General features: G+C 32.7%; 1 protein-coding gene across 3 annotated transcripts in view; it reads left to right on the top strand.

Moving 5' to 3' along the window:
- Nucleotides 1–21,269, top strand: part of PTPRQ (protein tyrosine phosphatase receptor type Q) — a 217,499-nt gene that overhangs the window by 175,269 nt on the left and 20,961 nt on the right. For 2 of the 3 annotated variants that reach the window (XM_037845990.1, XM_037845989.1), the window contains exons 34-38: nt 2,624–2,668; nt 9,774–9,800; nt 10,436–10,517; nt 14,017–14,107; nt 19,545–19,621. In XM_037845990.1, coding sequence (XP_037701918.1) covers nt 2,624–2,668; nt 9,774–9,800; nt 10,436–10,517; nt 14,017–14,107; nt 19,545–19,621 — 322 coding nt within the window. The remainder of the gene's footprint in view (nt 1–2,623; nt 2,669–9,773; nt 9,801–10,435; nt 10,518–14,016; nt 14,108–19,544; nt 19,622–21,269) is intronic. The other variant, XM_037845991.1, reaches the window with a different exon arrangement.

Here is a 21,269-nt window from a genome sequence, read left to right as displayed (position 1 = left end):
AACTCTTCATAACAAAGATCTCTTTCACAAATTAATATTAATTTCAAGATGTTTCATATTGATGACATTGCCTATACCTTAGACAAAAAGGCTATATTAAATAGTAACTAACAGTTCCATTGTTAGCCACATGCCCACATGCATAGGTACTGTCCTTCCATGAAGCAGTTTCTCCACCTGTCTTTAAGACACTGGAAGATCCAGACCCGTTTAGAACCAAGCAAGTTTGATGAGGGAGAGCTGTGGATACAGGTGGTAGATTTTGGGAGTGAAGTATCAAGGAGTTTGGGTTAGTTTCCTGAATCGTTGGGTAACTTACCCCACACAACTTTGTTTTCTACAGGAAAAAACATAATTATCTTTAAATTCACCCATCTGACATAAGTCCTTTATACTTGAGGGTTAGGCATGTCTTTTTCCTTCCAAACTGCACGCTTTCTTCTTGCTACATGGAACTTGTAGTTTTCCTTCAGTGCTGTATGTCTTTACATGTCCGTAAGAGAAAATGATAAAAAAATATTTAATCAAATGAAAATACTATTTTAAAGTCACTTAATTGGCAAGAAAATCATTATAGTGCTTACTGCTTCATCCTTTCAAGGATTTGGGGTTTTATATTTAAGAAATTAGTTAACTATTTTATGCTATCTGCCTGGATATTTATATATTTTAAAGCCATCCTGAAATTTTTTGCATGTTTAACTCTTGTTATGTAATTTTATTCCAATTTGGCTTCAGAAATGATTTGAAGAAGCATTTTCTCACTTTATACTTTTTCTTCCCTAAGAAGAAAGGAATTCAAGTATAGATTAGTACTCTATAACTACATGAGAACTTTCTTGAATATGCTGATTGTGTTCTTAAGTTTTTGTTTGGAATGATGATAATATTTAATTACCCACATTTTATACTTAACTTTAGACAACACAAGCTTTATTTCTCAGGAAGAATGTTTAATTTTAAGGCTCATTTATACCACATTCACCAAATTAGAAAATGATCCTTGAGTTTTGTTATTTGAGACATGCAAAAAAAAAAAAAAAAAAAAAAAAAAAGGAACCATCTTGTGATGGCCCGTTCAAAACACATCCATGTAGCTATTTCAAGTGAAAAAGGTTTCTAGAAAAACAGTGTACACACACAGGTGAAATACAGAGTTGCTTCTTCAAGATAGCTGAGACTGACTGACCCTTTGGATTAACTAATTCAATAGCAAGATACTACCGTTCCGAAGAGTTGTAACACTTAAAATGAAGTAATCCAACAGAATTTTCACAAGTTAAAGATTCTATTTGCTAAAAATGTTTCGTTTTCTCTAGTTCCTTTCCACGTTTAATTTGCGTTTTAGAAGTTCCATATGGTAACCATATCAGAAAAACGTAGTAGAATAACATTAATCAGTTACTAATATTCTCACTTGACAGAAACTCAATTTCTTTTACTCCTGTTTTTTTCCCCAAGAACATTGTGCCTCAACCCATATTAATTGTCTATCTATTTTAGTTGTGTGAATGTAATGGAAAATTATTTTAAGCCTCAAGGCTTAATCCAATAATCCTGAATGGAATTTAAATTCTCAATAAAACAGAGCAAACAATTAAATGATTTTTAAAAATTGATATTTTAAGAATATTTTCTTCAATAACTTAGAAGTTTGTATGTTTAATTTACATTGAAATAGATCATTCTTTATATCTACTGGAGGCTTACTAGTAATGACTTTTACAAATGTACTTTGTAAACTACAAATCAGCATATAGTTTGCATTGTTATTATTTTTACTTACAGTATTTTCAAGTAAAAAATTACCCCAAATTACTTTGACATATAGGCTTTGGTAATGTAATTATTGCTTCTGTTTATGAACAATCACTGTGTACTAAATTCTGTCTATAAGATCTCATTTAACTCTTTCAGCCCTTTGAGGTAGGTACTCTTTTCCCCGGTTTACAGATGGAAAATGTGAGGGTTAGAGAAGTTAAGTAATTGTCCAAGTTCATGCAGCTAACCCAGGTCTCTTTGCTTCTGAGATATTGAGATACACCTGCTGTGTGTGTGTGTGTGTGTGTGTGTGTGTGTCTGTGTGTGTGCGCGCTTGCATCCATGAACATTTAACTCTGAAGCATGAGATCAATGAAAATCCTATTAAACAGTTAAGAACCCATGGTATCCTTCTCCAGCAAAGAACTTTCTATGCAAAAAATGATTCTAAAGAAATAACTGCTTCTTTTGGTGTATTTATTCTCTAGCCATGTGGGGAAAAGAAGTGACAAGTGACAACATTTTAGTGCAGATTCAAGCCTCTGGAAACTAGAAAACCTTTAGCAATTCAATTCTTATTATGGCTCCAATACAAATACATAATCTGATATTTAAACCCTACATAAAATAGTTTGCATTTTAATTGTAATCAATTCTTTGCCAAATTCTGGTCATTAGTTTTACTTCTGTCCTAAACTTAAACTATCTTTGCAAGCAATGACAACAATATGTAAATTCAGAGTACAAGAAATGGCCTGCAAGTAGAATGAAGTTTAAAATATTTAATGCTGATGTTCTTATAGTGGCAAATCAAAAATAATGCAGTGTATTTGTATACTAAATAATGAATCTTTATTTCCAGATACTCTTCATTTTTCTTTAGACGCAAGGAGATATTTGTCATCCAGTAAGTTACTGTGGTGATGCAGAGCTCTGCTGTGATTATTTTAGTCTTGTCAGATGGTGTGCTATATATTTAAAAATGTGATTATTTAGCATCTTTTTGTTTAATATGCTATTTTATCCAAAGCCAAAAAAAAAAAAAAAGCTGCGCTTTCTACTTACAGTGTGTCTTCTATAACACTGCATGCTATTGATATGGTAAAATTAATCTTACCAGAATGCACATTGACTCATAATGTGCATGTCTAACAATTACTGTTGGGTCATGTTGTGTTAGCTTTGATAGTACAATAAGTTTTCATCCAGGTTTTTTCACATCCTTATTGTTCTACTATTACCATGAAACAAGAGCTGAGTTCTTCATCTGATAGGGAGAGTCTGGGTTTAACATTTCATACAAACTTATTTCAGCTACTGTGGGTTGTAATCTCTAGGGTCAGAAATGATACCGGTTCCTGGTCCCTGACTTGCTGCTGCATGCACAGAATGGCACATGTCATGGGACCTTTACTTCTGCCCTGACCATTGGTGGCCAACTGTGCATTCTTCCAGGTGCTTGCCTCATGCTCAGAAATGCCATTTGTATCCTGGTTCAACCAGCAGTTGATTGAATGGACATGAGATAGTTAATTCATGCAAAGAATATGAATGGAGGCAGAGAGAATGAAGATGTGTTTGATTTCAGAAATCCCAAATCTACTAAAGAGGAATAAGTCTTCATGAGTCACAGTACTCGATGGGGCCAAGACTCCTGGCCTTTCGTTTGACTATGTGTAGTCCTCAGCATAATTACAACAGGAAAAGCCAGGGATATTTCTACTCTAAACACATTTAGCATTTTAGAATCATAGATAACCTTGTTTTACTTCAGATTACTTTATTGCCGAGATTCCTCGTGATTGAATTAAAATAGTTTTATGAAAATAAATTTTCCTCCAAGGACTCTCTCAATCAGATTCAAACAGTTGTCAAAGTAAGATGCTGTTGAGCTAAAGATTTAAGCTGTCATATCACACATGAAATATCCATTTCCAACCAGCACTCAAAGCTGACCTCTCAGCATTAGACTCACAAGTGGTCTAGTTGAACAACTTGTCTGAATATACTTCTTCTTCATCATAAAACAGTATTAATTTCTTTGCTTTATGCCATTAGAACCTCAGGGAAAATTGCCTCCATTTTTCTAGAACCCTCACTGTCTGCCCCCATCACCAAATTTGCTCTCCTAAAATCACTGAGCAATGTCCACTCAGAAACCTTACCTTGAAAGAGCTAAACTTAATAGTTTGGGGTAATCAGAAATGTTATAGAGCACCTCTACATAAATTCTACCTGTTAAAGTAGATGTGGTCTTCTAATTCTAGTTTTCTGAGGTTGTCTTCTAGCCCCTAACAGAGAAACTCCAGTGGTTGCCTGCCACCCTCTCTGAGTTCAGGCTGAAAGCAGTTATTTTAGATGGTGTTAGATCTTCCGTCTTCTCTTCATCAAGTCCTCAGTGAGAACTTTTGTGTCCACCTCATTCATTCTCTGTATCTACTGCTTCTACCCTGTTACCCCTAAGGTAGCTAAGCTTATGTCCATAGTTAAAAAAGTTAAAGAATCAATGATTGATGAAATAAAACCTTTGTCAGGAATTTGTTGTCAAATGTGGCAATTTGGAGAAGCTTAGTAATATGGAAAATTTGACTCTCCTATACTGGGAATCTTACCTCAGCTCTTTGACAACAGCAAGAATGATGCTTTTCTATCCCTATCTAAAAAGCCATTTCACCTTGTTTGAGGACATCAATAGACATATACCAAGTGGGCACCTACCAAGAGCTGGGCACTGTTGAAGGCACTGGAAATACTGTGATGAAAATGGAAAAAAAAGAAAAGGACATTGCCTCTAAAGATATGCCTTTCAAATAGCTAGCTCTCCTCCTAACCAAATTTGTCCTTGACAAGCACAAGGAGACATACTGAGAACTTACTTAGATATCACTTACTAATTGATTTTTTTTCCTAATTAAGTAAGAAAAGTGTGACTTTACTCACTTATTCAGGTGGTATGTTTTCCTTATAAAATAAAGTTTTAGAGACATATGTATAGTACCAGACATAGTCTAGGATAATGTTTATATTGAGGACAACAGAAAAATTATTGGTGATGTGGTAAAAGAATGAAGTATCTGAAAGGATATTTTTGTTAAGCCTAGAGCAAAAACAATCTCAAGAGGAGAGAGCAAACGGTAAGAGACCGTTAAGAGCATTACTGTGGGTGCTTTGGATAATAGGATGTCATTGTAGAAATAGATGTAAAATTCTGAATAATTAGTGACTTTATGAAATATATAAACCAAAAACTCACATTCAATATTTCATAAAATTTGGAAAGACAGGGAGATAGATTTTTCACAAATTTGTTATTTGGATAGCAAATACGTAGTATGGTGAACAAATACATAATTATATATCGAGGCAACAAAATTTGAAGTTCTTTTTTTTTTAGTCTTAATTGTTTATGTAGAAAAAATAAAGTTTCTCAATTTGTCCTATACCACTAGTAATGCTGTTTTAAGCCGTTCATCTATAGGCTATCATCCATGGCTCTTTATTTGGACTATATTTTAGTTCCCTATAGATTTCAACTAATTGACCTTGAGGGAAAGCTGAGTCTCTGTGACAATACGGTCTTCAATCACCACTGCCAACATAAATAAATGGTTCCTCTCTGGATCTATCAAGAGTAATCTGAGTAGAATTTTAAGTTTTTGATAGACTTTAAAAAAATGAGCCCAGACATGAAGTAATACCCTTTTCAACAAAAGGACATCGAATTTAAAGCAGCTAAAATGGATGCAATAAAAAGTGTTATAGCCCTTTATATTAGAAAGTGGTCTGTCATCTTATTGAAATCTGCACAGTTCCTATTTTGATTTATAAACTGACAATCTGAATATAATTTGACAGTAACATTCACTATTATAAATAAATTAAATAAAAATGCCATACCAGTTATGAATGTTCTCCATTTAACCTTTTTTAAAAACAGTTTTTTTAAAATGTTATTAAAAAGAAGTTTGCTATTTGACTTTGTGTTGTGTCTCCCCAGATCAGATATCTATTTGAAAATAGTTATCCTTCTGAAATAGTATTATTGATTTTCATGCACATTAATTTCTTTGAGGCTTATTTATACCTAGTTAACCAAATAGTTTTCCTACAAGGAATTTTATTACCTCATTACCGATAATTCAATGCATTTTCCTCAGAGGATGACTTGCCTTCTTTTCTAATTCTTTGTATAAATTGTCCATATTAATGTTTTCCCTATTTTTTAAAAAATAAAACTTTAAAACCTCAAGAAAAAAATAGTTTAGAACATGACCAATACCGAAGGGATAGATACACCAATAGAACATGAGGCTAAGAATCAAAACAATGAAACGGATAGAACAGACAACAACAAAATCTAACTTTTATTTGAGATAGCCAGGTAATTGATGCCAAAGTGTCTTCTTAACTGGAGACATTCAGATAAGTATTTCACAATTTCAGTTCACATGTAATTGTGCTATAAACATAGACTGAACAATTACACATAGACTATTTGAAGCCTTGTTTCTTACATTATATAAACACAAATTTTGAACAACAGATTATATGAAGTGGTCAGGTTTAGGTAAACAAAGCTAAAACCAATCCCACTTCTTTTTTTTTTTTTTTTTTTTTTTTTAGATTGAGGCCTGGTTTTTTGTTTTTTGTTTTTTGTTTTTTTTTTAAATCACTTCTGTAGTCAAGAGTGATTTTATTGTTCTATCAAATTTCCTAACATAAAGTGTCTAGCACCTGTTAACTTCTAAGGTTAGGTGATTTAATATGGCATCTCTTTTGAATCATATACTTTTTATTAATGAATCTACTGATCATATTTATCTAAAAGCTTTGAGTTGGGACCTTCTGAGAATTATTAGTAGGTTAGTGGGAAAATGCTTAATAGGTTAGTGGGAAAAAATCAATTACATTTGGATATTTTCTCATAACAGCCAGAGCACTTATATTTAGCTTACTTGTATTTGAGTTTCAATTCATCAACAATGTTTACTATGAATGAGGTTATGAGGGATTTGGGATAAGCCAAGGGTGGCCCTGCCCCTGTCTTCAAATACTTTACTCTAAATGCATGCATCCTTAATTTATGTGCAAAAATAACCATAATACAAGGTAGAAAGTGATTTGTCCTTAGAAATGTGATTTCACAGAAGGAATAAATTCTTTTATTTGTAATAGGATGGGGTAAGGTCCATGAAGGAGTTAACATACGAGGCAAATATTACAGAATCAATAGAGTGTAGTCATGGGGAAAACACCTAGAATGTTACAAAACTGAGAGGGAGGGACACTAAAAGAATATCTAAAGCAGAAACAGGGTATGTGAAGGGGAGATTCAAGAAATGATGTCAGAAATGCGAGCATGAGAAGAAATTTTTTCATATGATTATATGAAAACTGAATTATTAAGGTCATTATTTAAGAGATTTGTTTGGGATCCTGGATTCTAGACATTTGTGACCACTCTATGCAAGGACTCTGATTAGGAACAACAAAATAGGAAATCATGCTATTTAACTTAGCACAATGTAGTTTTCCCACTATTGCATAAAATTAAGATAGAATGTGTATTTTGAAACAAAAATAATTCCTTCTCTATATCAGGATCAATTTTAGAACACTATGGGTAGGAAGAACTGGAGTAGTACAAAATAAACTAGAAATCAAATTAAAATAGTAATGATAGTAACTAAAATTTACATATTGCCTAAATAAAGCCAGGAACTTTTTTAAGCCCTTGACATATATGGCCTTGATTTACAAATTAGGAAACTGAGTCACAGAAAGATTAAGTAGCTTACTCAGGGTGATGTAGCCAGTACTTGTTGGAGCAGATGTTGAAGTCAATAAGGAAATCTTATAAGGTAAGAATTCACAAATGTCCACCCAAACCCAATAACTAACCAGTTATAGCTTAAAATTAGTAACTTTAGAGAGAGCTTTGAAATGCAAAATTTTCAATAAACAACAGTAAAATAAAAGCAAATTTCTGTAGAGTTTTTCTATGAAAAAAGACTTTAAAATATATATTTTATTCAATTATCATTTCTAAGTAAAGGAGAGATCATTAATGAAAGAAGAGCAAGAATATAAATAATAATGTTATATATTATTCATTTATATTTCAATATGATTATTCATATTTGATGTCTCTTGACTATTTCACAAAAGTATGATGATTCTTCAAATGAGTTATTGTTGGCTGCCCAGAAACTGGCATCCATTTTAGATTATAGATATTCCAGTAATAATATTTTCCAGTATAGCCACAAATAATCCTGTCCTCTGGGAAAAGAAAGATTCTCTCCCCTATAGAAGGCAGTGTGACTGTCCTTAAATAGGTGAGTCATGTCACTAAATCATAGTCTGTCACTAAATCAGATATAGCGTGCTGGAATTTCATCAATGACAAACTGAATAATGTTCCCTGTTGCTATAAAAGTGATCTCCGCATAGCTCAAGAATTTCCATTTCCATGTGGTAACAGGGAAATTGATCTTGCTAACTCAGGTAACTGAGTCATTTCTACCTTCAACTTAGTTCACTAGAATTTGACCACGCAACCTGTTTTCCTTTCCTTTTCCTGAGGAACATCATTGCATAGGAGCCCTGGGGCACTGGGTATCTAAGGGGGGGCTGGATAGTGTGGATCTAATGCATGGTTGTCTTTTATTCTTGCTGATCTTTGCTGAGAGATAATTGTGTCCAACAGGAATTAATTGCCTCAGTCCTCACCACATCTTTTGAGGATGACTGCGGTACTTCCAAGGTCTCCAATTTCCAGGCATTCTCTTTTCCTGTTCCCAAATCAAGGATTCTTCTGATTCAATAACTTAATCAGTCATCTTTACAGTCATCTTGTCAGAGTCAGGAATTCTCTGTTGCCTCCTTAGATCACTCAAGATTTTGTGGGCAGCCCAAAAGTTTATCCAACAAGACTCTTTGCTCAGCCATTACTCCTTTATCACTACAGTGCCATTTTAGGGATGTTCTGCCAAGTTATATCCTGAGAAGCTAGAAAATATCTCTTTCTGCTTGGAGACACCCACAATTTAACTGGGGACTCTATCATCCTGTTTTATATGCCTGTTCCAGCACCCCCATACTTTCACCAATTCTTATATTGTAATATATTTCTTCTTGCTTCATGTTTTCTTCATTGAACACACCTTTTCCATTTTTGTAATATACATTATGCCAGGTTTTCCAGTCTAATTTATTTTCTTTCATTCATCCTTCACTTCAAAAAACGTATCCTCTTATAGGTATTCTTCACTTAAGGAATATAGTAAAATCATCTCTAATAATGTTTAAAATTGAAAACTTTGAAAAAGTTCTGTACTCATTTTATTTCATTGTACTTTGTGCCTTTTGTGTTTTTTTGCAGTGCTTAATTTGTTTTGCATGACAAACATGTTATTAAAGAGGCGTCCATCTCTATATTTGCGTGTGCTGCATAGTCTTTTTAGTTGTTAAAAAATATTTTAGTTTTTTCAGATTCTAAGTAATTTGACCAATGAACTGTCACAAAAGAGATGTATAAAGTAACTGAAATGTTTGTGATTTTTTTGTGGTTGTATATACATCCAAACCCACTCATGAAACAAGAGTTAAGCAATATGATGGCATTTTTCAAAAATCCATTCTCCCTGGTTCTGCACTCTTTGTGGATAATGAAAATATATATTTTTAAATCCATATTAACTCTTTTAGACCACTAAATTCCATTAAATGTTTTAATATGTAATTCCTGTTACTAATGTAGTGCTACAAATGCCTAATAAAATAAAAGAGTAGCTTGAGAGAGAAGATAAATTATTATTTGGGCATATTTGAATCTAAGTCATATAATACAATAATGATACAGAATTTAAAATAAAGATCACATAACAGTTAAAGGCATAGTACATTAAACATTACTGATTTATTATATTTTTCTGATTTTAATCTAGAATTCTTTCAGAATGAGCTGTACCCTTCAACTCACAATGCATTTAACACAATCTCTGTTGCAGGTTACTTAGTTATAGAAAATCCATCAAGTAAGTTTGTTAAATATCTTTTCTTCTTTTTGAATATCGACTTTAGATTCACTGACTCAACTTTTTTTGTATGTTTGTTAGAAAAACCTCCAAGCTGGATATAAATCATAAAAGCATGACTAATTGCATGGTAACTGGAGAAATGCTTTCTCTCTCTCTGGAGTGAAGTATGCATGTCTGTATTTTAGCTTGGGAAGTAATACGGGGATATTTAAACTCCTTGGGGTTTAAAAAGCATGTCATTATGAGAATGAGATCACTGCAATATTTTATGTCTTCTAAAACCTTCTAATGTGTAAAATGTTTTCTGTATGACAAAGAGGTATTGTATGCTTTAGGATTCAATGATAACTTTATGCCCTTACATTTGCTTGAAAGGCTTTCTCCATTAAAATGTTGTTCATTTAAAGTCACTTAAAAATGGAAAGAAACGTTTGTATCACGAAAACACAGAAAATGAATTTAAGGGGGAAAGTCAACTTTGTAAATATGACAGAGTGACCCAAAAGGACTGTGTTGCTATGGCTTTTTAAATGCCCATTAGGTTCTTTAACTTTCTATCAAGCCAGTGTGCATGCTAAAGTGAAAGAAAACCATCTAACATGACTCCATTTTATATCTTTCTTTATTTGGAGGCCAATAACCAAGAAATCCTTCCTGCAACATGTTGAAGAGCTTTGCACAAACAATAATCAAAAGTTTCAAGAAGAATTTTCGGTATGTTACTAGCAGTTGTCACAACATAGCAAGACCTCCAGCCGTTTCATGTGTCACATTTCATGTCCATTTTAAGCGTGCAAGGCCATGAAGAACTCTGGCCTTGATAATCAATACCCAATTACCAGGTTGATTGTTTGGGTAGTAATGCTACACCAGGCAGCCTCTGGTGCAACCTGATCAGAATTATTCACCTGTGTGTCAGGGAAAGGTGCTCTTCTTCAGACCCCCCCTGCCATGCAACCTGCCCTCGTTTTCTTCTCATCTTCATCCAGATGTAGGGGCAAATTTGGAAAGCTACACTTATTAGGTTTTGCTCGTATATGAGGTTTAGATCGTATTGTAAATGTGGTTTTATATTTAAACAATTATTTTACAGTTGGGCAGTAAATGATTCTGTTTTATATTTGCCTGCTTGGTTTAAATTAGTGGTATATTTGAACCTGAGAACAGAACTGAATATTCCAGAAACTGTAAAAATGGTGTTATTTCTAGGACTGACAAAAAGTAAAAAAAAAAAAAGGCAAAAATTAAAAAAAAAAACAACAGATAAATAATGGCCATACCATACAAGTCCTATTTTTAAGTTGCTGTGGAATCCATGCTATATTACATTATAAAAAATTACATATAAAAATTAAGAATTGGTACTTTAAACTGTTTCAAAGCTAAGACTAATTATATTAGGTTTAGCATTTTATATAGCTATAAAATTGAAATTATTTTAAAACAGAACTGAAATTATTTTAAAACTTGGAAGTACCGCAGACATCCTCAAAAGATGCAGTGAGGACTGAGACAATTAATTCCTGTTGGAAACAATTATCTCTCAGCAAAGACCAGCAAGAATAAAAGCTTTTAAGTATTTAAAAGCAAAATATGTATTTTAAAAAACAAATGCATTTTTTATGCATATATTTGATAATCCTATAATTTAGGTCATATCAGATCTGCAAGCTGTTATAAGACTTACAAGCATCTTTCCTAATTAGATGATTATTTTATATTTAGAAATAAAATAGATTTCTAAATGACACCAAAAACTTTATTTCTATTTTGTATTTTTTCACAAAATTCTTGGTATGTGAACTTATGAAAAAAGAATCAAGCTATTGCCTTAAATAATTCAAGATGATAGTATTTCAGTCTCTAGGGGAATAATAACAAAAAATGTGAGAAGATTAATGATATTTCCTACAGCTTTTTGGTTATGCTACTTAAGTAATATTGGTCTGTACAAACAAAATCAATTGGTACCATAAAATTCTTCTTAGCATTTATACAGTGAGAACTCAAAATTTTCAGGAGCAAAAGTGTATCTTCACTAGAATAGGAGTGAATACAATTACATTATGTATGACTGAGTAGATAAAAAGTTTTATTAGCAATAACATTTTCACATATTACATATTATATTGAGAAGGCTTCTAGTTTAACATTTTGGAGATCATGGTTTTAAAACTTGTTTTTTTAAATAGATTTTAACCCTAATTCTTTATTAAGTATTTAAAGCAAAATATGTATTTTAAAAAACAAATGCATATTTGATGCATATATTTGATAATCCTGTAATTTAGGTCATATTCATTTATGCCTTAAATATTTATAAGCTTCTACTATGTCATAGGCATAGATAGATGACAGATAGATACAAATAGAGAGACACATACATATATACATATTCCCACCACTTCTTAGCTAGGTGAACCTTGGGCAAATTTCTTAAACTCTCTGTATCTCAGTGTCCTCATTTGTAAAATGAAAGAATCTACCTTATTGAGTTGTAACTACTAAAATGATGGAATATGTACAATACTTAGAACAGTGGACGGCACAAAGTAATCTGTGTTTAATTATTATCTGTTATGATCACAATTCCCACCATAAAGAAGCTCATATTATGATAACTATATACATATATTTAAAAATCCCAAACCAACTGTATCATGACCATGGTGGAGATAAAGATAAAGAAATGAGGGTCAAGTCTGTTGTGCATTGCAGTCAGAAGAGACTTCCTTTTTTTTAAAAAAAGAGGTGATTTTGAGATGAACTTTATTGAAGATAAGCAGAAGTCCAACATGTAGAAAAGGGAGAAAAGGTATTCCACAGAGAGGGAATGGCTACAAAAGAATTAGGATGCAAAATAGTCCAACTCACCTGTAATCCCATTGAAAGGAGAGGAAACAGTAGGAAAAAAAGGCTAAAAAGGGAGGATCGTTGAGGCCCAGTGTGCCCTAATAGTAAGGTGGCGGCCCCTTATTATTATTAACAGTGTATTAATATTGATAGTGTAATATACTATCCAAACAATTAATCTGATAACTGGATATTGATTATCAAGGTCAGCATCATTTAAATATATAAATGGAAATTTTATGTAAAATAGTTACAAAATGTAAATACCACATTTTAGTCAATTTCCAACTTATCTTACTCTTCACCTCCCATCTATCTTTTTTTCCCACAGATATGCTGGCTTATACACCCAAAAACTTGACACAAGAAAGCTGTTCTAGAATTCCTCACTTGGTATAAAATGATTTTTTCTAAGTCTTTGGTGCCAACACACTAGAATTCAGATGTTTACACCATCCCTCCTCACTTCTAACACACAACCACATTCAAATGACTGTCCGGATTTTCTTTTTGAAAAAAAAAATAAGAAGGAAGGGAGAAGTATTCAATTAAAAGAAATAGTTTATAATGATGTTGAAAAAAGATTTTTTTAACATGCATGTTTTTAACACTTTTTAAAAGAATTTTGCAAGTTGATACATTTCTAAAATGGAAAACTATAAATTTCCTAAATTTAGATTTCATAAATGCAAATGGAAATTTAGCTGGACTAAACAATGAACACATTTTCTTGCACCAGCTTTCTTAACGATACTTACGTTACAAATGGCAAGATAGATAGATAAGACAGTATCATCATTTTTGACCAAAATGTCAATAATAGCCCTTCTGGAGACTTCATCCATGTCTGATAATTCTTAATAGCACCTTTGCATTCCACTGTCAATTAGCAATGCATACTGAGAACAGGAATTGACCTTTGACATCTTCTCAAACTGACCAATGTTGTACCAATTAATAGGCATGAAATCACTCTGCCTGAGGAGAAAAAACAAAAAATAAATCACTGAGCTCCCTTCCTCCTACTAAGTAGACATTAAAATATTAAATAATAGTCACTGTGTGCCTAAATAAGGTGTGGAAAAGGGTCACTAACATGGCTGCCACATCTTAGGACTTCTAGAAGTGCAAAGAAATTATCTCAGAGAGAGTAGTAGCCCAATTGACTAACTTTATTCAGGATATTTAAGGTGAAAGTTCATGTAAGCTCATTACTGTTAATTTGAACTTCTTTCCACAGTTTTGAGAAATGTTTTTGACTTAAAAATAAGAGGTTTAAAATAAAGAATTGTCTTTTACTAACTGGAGTTTCTCATTTACCTCTAAAATAAATGTAAACTTTGCAATGATTTTTCCATAGGAATTACCAAAATTTCTTCAGGATCTTTCTTCAACTGATGCTGACCTGCCTTGGAATAGAGCAAAAAACCGGTTTCCGAACATAAAACCATGTATGTGCACTTATTGTTTCTGGTTTGGGGCTGAGAAGTGTTTTTAAATGACCACAAAATGCATCTTAATGCTTTCTGTTTTTTCCTTAATATATTTTACTGCATATCAATATAATCACAATATATTTCACTAGCAGGACTTTCAAATTGTATCTCTTTTGTTTTGTCCATATTTTTAAAGTTAATATATATGGCTTTTAGTTTGTTCACACAAGGTTCACTTATGCAGGTGCAAGAAACTGTAGACCTAATAGTTTCTTCACTTTGTAATTTAACCCAAGTAATTAACCTCTTAAACATCTTCCTATAGACTTAGTAGTCAAATAAAAAGAGAAAATTCATACAAACTTTGTGCAGTAGCTTCCCTTAAGAGCATGGAAATGCTTTCTTATCGAATATAAAAAGTGCACTGCACTTTATCTTGAAAGTAAAATGACAACCTACACAATGGGAGAAAATATTTGGAAACCACATATTCAATAAAGGTTTACTATTCAGAATATATAAAGAAATCCTTCCATTTAACAACAAAAAGTCAAACAACCCAATAAAAAAATGGGCAGAGACTTGAATAGACATATTTCCAAAGAAGATAAACTAATGGCCAGAAAGCACATGAAAATATGTTCAATATCACTAGCCATCAGGGAAATGCAAATCAAAACCATAATGAGATACCAGTTCATACCCCTTGAAATGACTGCTATGGAAAATAAAAAAAAAAAAAAAAAAAGAAAAGAATGAGTGTTGGAGAGGATGAGCAAAAATAGAAACATCATTCATTGCTGGCTGCAAAGTAAAATGGTGCAGCTATTGTGGAAGACAGTTTGGCAGTTCCTCAGAAAGCTAACTTTAGAAATACCATATGGCCCGGCAATTTCACTACTCAGTATATACCCAAAAGAATGAAAACCAGGGACTTGAACAGATATTTGCACAGTGATGTTCGTAGTATCATTATTCACAATTGCTAAAAGATGAAAGCAACCCACATGTCCATCAACCAACGAATGGGATAAATAAAATGTGGGATATACACACCATGGAATATTATTTGGCCATAAAAAGAAAGAATTAGCAGTGGCATGAAAGGGAGAACATGGCATCCCTCTGTTAATAATAGCTATATATTTGATATTACATTTTTTGAGAAGATGTTCCAATTGCCTATATTCTGATTCAAAATGTTAAATGTTGTGAAATAAAATTGATATTTTGCTATTCTGCAACACTATCAGTACCATTTCAAAAACCTAGAGTTTTTAAATATTCCTAATTTTAAAGTTAAATATATTCTATTTTCTACGCTTTTTTCAAAAAGACATTGGAGAAAATTCCATACTTCTTAAAAACTGAAGTATTTTGTCTAGAAAGACATGGACTTAGAGAAGCATAAAATCACAGAAAGCAAAATCATAAGGGATATGGCTAGGAAGAAAATGGCCCTAATTCTGAAGTTCTAGTACTAGAAGTTAACTGATAAATGATGGTAACAAATTTAGAGAAGCATGATATAGGGAGTAGTAAACAAGTGGAACTTGTTAATTCCCGAGAACTATAATAGGATGAAAATACAAACATCTTTAACTACCTAAAATCCTCTCTGGAACAAGACAAATCATAATAAAATTACTTTAAAAACAAGTTGACAAATAAGATATTGTTATAGGAAATAAGGAGTTTTAGTAATACATCTCTGAATTTAAGACCATGACCTTTCTCATTATGTCCTTCTGTTGTCCCTTTCAGAGAGTTATGGAAATCCTCTTGTTTTTATATGTTTCTATGCCTAAATTTCTTCTAGACTGTCTATTTCATGCTTATTCAATGGTATTCTATGAAATAATATAATCTGATTGAAGGATGGTTGCTATGGAATGTTTCGTTATATATGTGGTTGAAGTAATTCATATATATTAGTATATAGAAAATAAATAATTTTAACATGTTCTAAATTCTAAATAATATCTAACATATTATTGGCATAAAGGACCAAAGGGCATGTAATTTAAAATAGGTGAAAATATATATGTCAGCTTAGAAAGAAAGACTTGTTTTAAATGCGACTTTCCAACCTCTTGTTATTAAATCTCAGTGCATTATTACCTGGATTCACTTAATGATTATAATAAAAGTCAGACAATGCTTGGTTATTAATTATAAGATGGGAAGAAAATAAGAGTGGTTGATGGAACCAAATAAACAACCTGAAACAAAGAAAAGACTGAGGAGAATCATTACCTCAACTCTCTATATCTCAGGCTAAAACCAACCAAAAAAATTGTTAGCATAATGATAAAATTGTGTTGTAAATCAAGGATGTTCTAGAATAATAGAGCAAGCATTGCATGCATCTTTTCACCCAGAGTCAAATGGATAATGTCCTTCGTCCTCTGCTTACTTCTTGATTTCAGTGCAGAAGAAGTTACAGTAATTTTTTAAATGATATATTACATTTACATCCAAAATCCTTTAATGGATTTATAGGTAAAAACTTTCCCTTAACTACTCTTTCAAAGAACTGGAAGTCCTATAAGAGAGAATTTTATTAGGTAGAATTTTAAATATTCAAAGAATTATATTTTATATTAATATTTTTAAAATTTAACAAATACTGTCTACTGTATAGCTAAAAGACTAAGAACATGTATGTATGCTCTAATCAGACTTCTTGTGCTGGAATCCTATTTACCTACCAATTATCTTGGTGACCCTAGATATGTTATTCATTGATCTCTACCTCATGAGATTCAATTAGATGAAATAATCATGAAACTCACTTAGCCTGTTACAGAGAAGAACTCAATAAATATTAGCTCTTATGATTGTTAATAATCAATAGATCTTTTAATTTTAAAAGCTGTTAGCTTCCTGAATGAATATGATTAAGTTACAGGCCCTTAGAGTCTGCGGTCTGGAGATAATGAGCCCACTTCCCTATCCTGGGTTAGAAGCCAAGCTGTAAAGTTACAGCTGCCTCTGTGGGCGAGTACATCAACCCACACCCCTCCCCCAGACACTCACACAAATTAGGAACAAGCAAAAAAAGGATATTTAGACTATGTTCTCCCTTTGTGCTTGCAGAAGACCTATAAACCTGAAGAAACACATTTTTTTTTTTCCTGTAGAGAATGAACTCATTTTAATAGAGCCAGAATTTTACTCAGAGTCAGCTAAGTGAAGTGCATTGTTTCCCCTGACTAATGTGGGCAGTAGGATTTCAGATATCACAGTGCATTTCTAGAAGATATTAGTTTACAGAGCTTTAAGATACTAGAATTAGCAGCAAATGCTTGGGAAGGAGATTTCCAGATCTCTATTTGACAGAGCACTCCATGACCTTCAAGAAGGGTTCCAACACATAAAGAAAAGTTTAACTTGTTGTCGACTCAGAGAGATATAAAAAGTGTGTCAAGTGAATAGAAATAAGAAGGCTTCCCTTCATTAGTTACACGACTAACCACAGGTCTTCAAAATAGTTAGACATTCAAAAATCAAATCTCTGGGACATACATATATCATTTGTAAAACTTTTGGTTATACACTCATGTCCTTAAATTTAAGCACATTGGTTCAGATAATTGTAAATACTAACAATAAGGCTCATTCATTTAAACATATAGTATGTATTTAAGTTTAAGAGCATGAAACACTACTATGTATTGATTCCCTACTGTGAGCTTTGATATGTTTTCCTCAAGAGGACTTTACAAAGTAAATATTATAACTGCATTTTATTGTCAAGGTAGCTAGGAGCAGAAAAATTGAACAATTTACCTACAGCCATACATATGATAGGCAGATCATCTGGAATTCAAGTTCAAACCCATTTACCCCTCTTTTTCCTCCACTATTTTTCCTTCCTCCACTATTGAATGCCTCCTCATTGTGGATAAAAATAACAATAACAAAAAATAAAAACTTTAGAATAATTAAGAAGTGATATATTGTTTCCTATATCTATTTAAAATTAACATCAGACATTCCAATTATAATACCTACTTGATAAAATTCTCAGGAAAAAAATTTTTTACATTATTACTTAAATGAGAGAAGTAATGGGTGAGGGATGTCTAATTTTACCAGATCTTATTCTAAAGTTCAGTAATTAAAACTTTGGTATTAAAAAAAGAATAGGCAGATAAATTAATAGAAGAGAATAAATAGCCCAGAAATAGACCCGTATAAATAGAGAAATCTAGTTTATGATAAAAGTGGTGTTTTGAATTATGAAGGGAGGGATGGAATGTTCAAATAAATATTGGGATTGTTTGTTCCTCCAAATGGCCAGGAAAAAACAAACAATAAAAAAATCCATCTATGCCTCCTTTTTTAAAACACAGTCTATCCTCAATGAAGCAGACTGAAATATTTATAAATAATAAAAATAATAGTATTGGAATAACAAATTTTTCTGCACAAAATTTGGAATAACAAATTTTTCTGCACAAAATCCAGAAGCCATAATGAAAAATAATGGGAAATTCAGTCAAATAAAAATATAAATTTTATGTATGGCAAAAAGATAGATGATAGATAAATAGATGTAAAATACAAATACACTAAAAGAAGAAAATTTTAATATATATGACAAAGTGCTATATATCAGCCTTTCATCTTCAGTATAAAAATATATTTTAAAAATAGAAAAATGGAAAATATGAAAAGGTAATTATTATAAAAGGTATTACAGGCAGCCAATAAACATAAGCAAAGAATCTGAATTTTCCTCATATTTAAGGAAATCAAAACAAATATAAGACATCATTTTTATCTATCAAGGAGTCATATATTAAAATATTTAATATCTTGTGATAACGAAGTTAGGAGGAAACAGAATTGTCCTCACACTTTTGCTCAGAATATGCATTGACATCAGAAGCCAATTTGGCAATATCTTTCAGAATCTGAAATGCACATATTATGTGATTTAGGAATTTTACTGCTGGGAATGTATTCTACAAATACATTCCTACAAATATGCAGAAAGTTCAAGGAAGTTTATTCAGCATTCCATAATACAAGATACTGAGATCAATTTAAATCATTAAAAGTTTAAAAAATATTTTATATTCAAACAATGGAATACTGTATGGTTTTTTAAAATAATAAGCTGGAGATCTCTGTTTATGCTGATGTGGAAAAATAAAGGTACATGAAAAAAGCACTTTGTAGAATAAAGAGTGCATAGTTCCATTTGGGGTTAATTGTCTATGAATATGTATAGAAAATTCTGGAAATATAGAGAATATACAGAAGAATATTAATCAATATCACTGGATAGAGGAAATGGGAATAAGAGGGAACTTAGACTTTATTTCCATTTGTAATGTTGGAATGTTAAACCATGAACATCTTTTTATTACTTTTACAATAAAAAAGCAATATGGCAATTTAAAAATTAAATTATCATTGATTACATATATTTTTCTCCTAGATAATAATAACAGAGTGAAGCTGATAGCTGATGCCAGTGTCCCAGGATCAGACTATATTAATGCCAGCTATGTTTCTGTAAGTTACTGTTTTTTAATATAATTTATGTTTTCAGAAAACACAAAGCCTGAAACTACATTACTCTTCCAAATATTTAAAGTAACAAATTCATTACAACCTCCATGAATCTTAATGTGCCGGTTCCTTACTACAATTCTTTGAACCCCCATTTTATAGAGGGGTAAATGGAGGCTCCTAATAGAGATTGTGACATATCGATAATTATTTAGGTAGTGAGCGTCAGACTTACACCTTCAGACTATGTACTCCTAGTCTTTCCACAATTCCATATCCTTTATCAGTGTATTCCCTGTGCACCTCAAGGTCTGCCAATCTTTCCTTCAAAGAAAAATCATGCCCATACATATAATATAGAAACTTACGCTCTTTTCTTTTTATCCTCTGCTACTTGTAGAATGTGGAGGCGTAGTAGATACTTGATTAACAAAACTGTCTTAGTTTTCCACTGCTGCTCTAACAAACACCACAGGCCGGTTGGCTTAAATAATGATTTGTTGTCTCACGATTTGGGAGGCTGGAAGTACAGACTCAAGGTCAGCAGAATCAGTGCTTTCTCTGAAGTCTGCAGCAGTCTGGTGATGGTTTGCCAGCAATCCATAACTCGGTCTCTGCCTCCATTAGATGTACGTCTGTCTCCTCCTGTCTCCTCCCCACTCCTTTTACTGCTGGTCCAAATTTCCTCTGCTTATAAGGACTAAGGTCATGTTGGATTTAAGCCCTGCTCCCATTCAGTTTGTCTTCATCTTCAAAGATCCTATTAAGACCTTTGAGTTCACATCCACAAGACTGGGGTGAGGACTTGAACATGTCTTTGTAGGGGACATGATTCAATCCACAACAGTATTTTATATTAATCAACTCAGGGGAAGTGGTGACATACCTAATGTACTACCTCACACATCACAGATAATAAATGCTTGCTGAATCGTTTGAATAAGGATTGAAGCCAAATTGTTTTGGGCTCTCTCTCTCTCTCTCTCTCTCTCTCTCTCTCTCTCTCTCTCTCGCTCTCTCACTCTCTCTCCCTCTCCAGGGCTCTTTTGTTGTCTCAATTCTCATCACCTTCATGGGTGCCTGGAATATATGCACCCAAGCACTGAACTGGCATTCAGACAATTACAGAATATTAGGGTAGCAAGGGCCTTTATGGTCATTTAGTTCAACTATTCATCTTGTAACTCTTTCCATAAAAGTGCTGATAATTGGATATTAGCCTCTCCTGGAATCTACCCACCCACTTCCTCCTAAGGTAGGCAATTCTATGCCTAAGCGACTGTATTGTACAATTTTTTTTAACCCAAATAATGTTATATTTTCACTTGCTGGCCTCAATTATAAATCTTGGCTTAACATACAGCCAGGCTAACCATCTTTACCATGACGATCCTGCAGATACTTGAGAGTTTCTTCTGCCTGCCCACCCTCTCCCAGGTGTTTTATTCCTTTCTTACTCAGGGGCCTTCAGGCCCAATGAGGCTGTATGGAGGGGATGCTCCCTCTGCCCCCCAAACATCAAACATGCCTGTCCTGTGGCCCATTTTCTCCAAGCCCCAGTGAAGGGAACACATGAAAAACTAACTCTTTCTAAATTCTATATTGGTTGATAATGATGCCAATCAGATATTGTCTTAATATAAAAGCAGTG

This window comes from Choloepus didactylus, chromosome 8 (genome assembly GCF_015220235.1).
Source record: "Choloepus didactylus isolate mChoDid1 chromosome 8, mChoDid1.pri, whole genome shotgun sequence".
NCBI lineage: Eukaryota > Metazoa > Chordata > Mammalia > Pilosa > Megalonychidae > Choloepus > Choloepus didactylus.
Note: the sequence above shows the minus strand (reverse complement) of the source record. Positions and strands in the feature narration are given on the sequence as shown.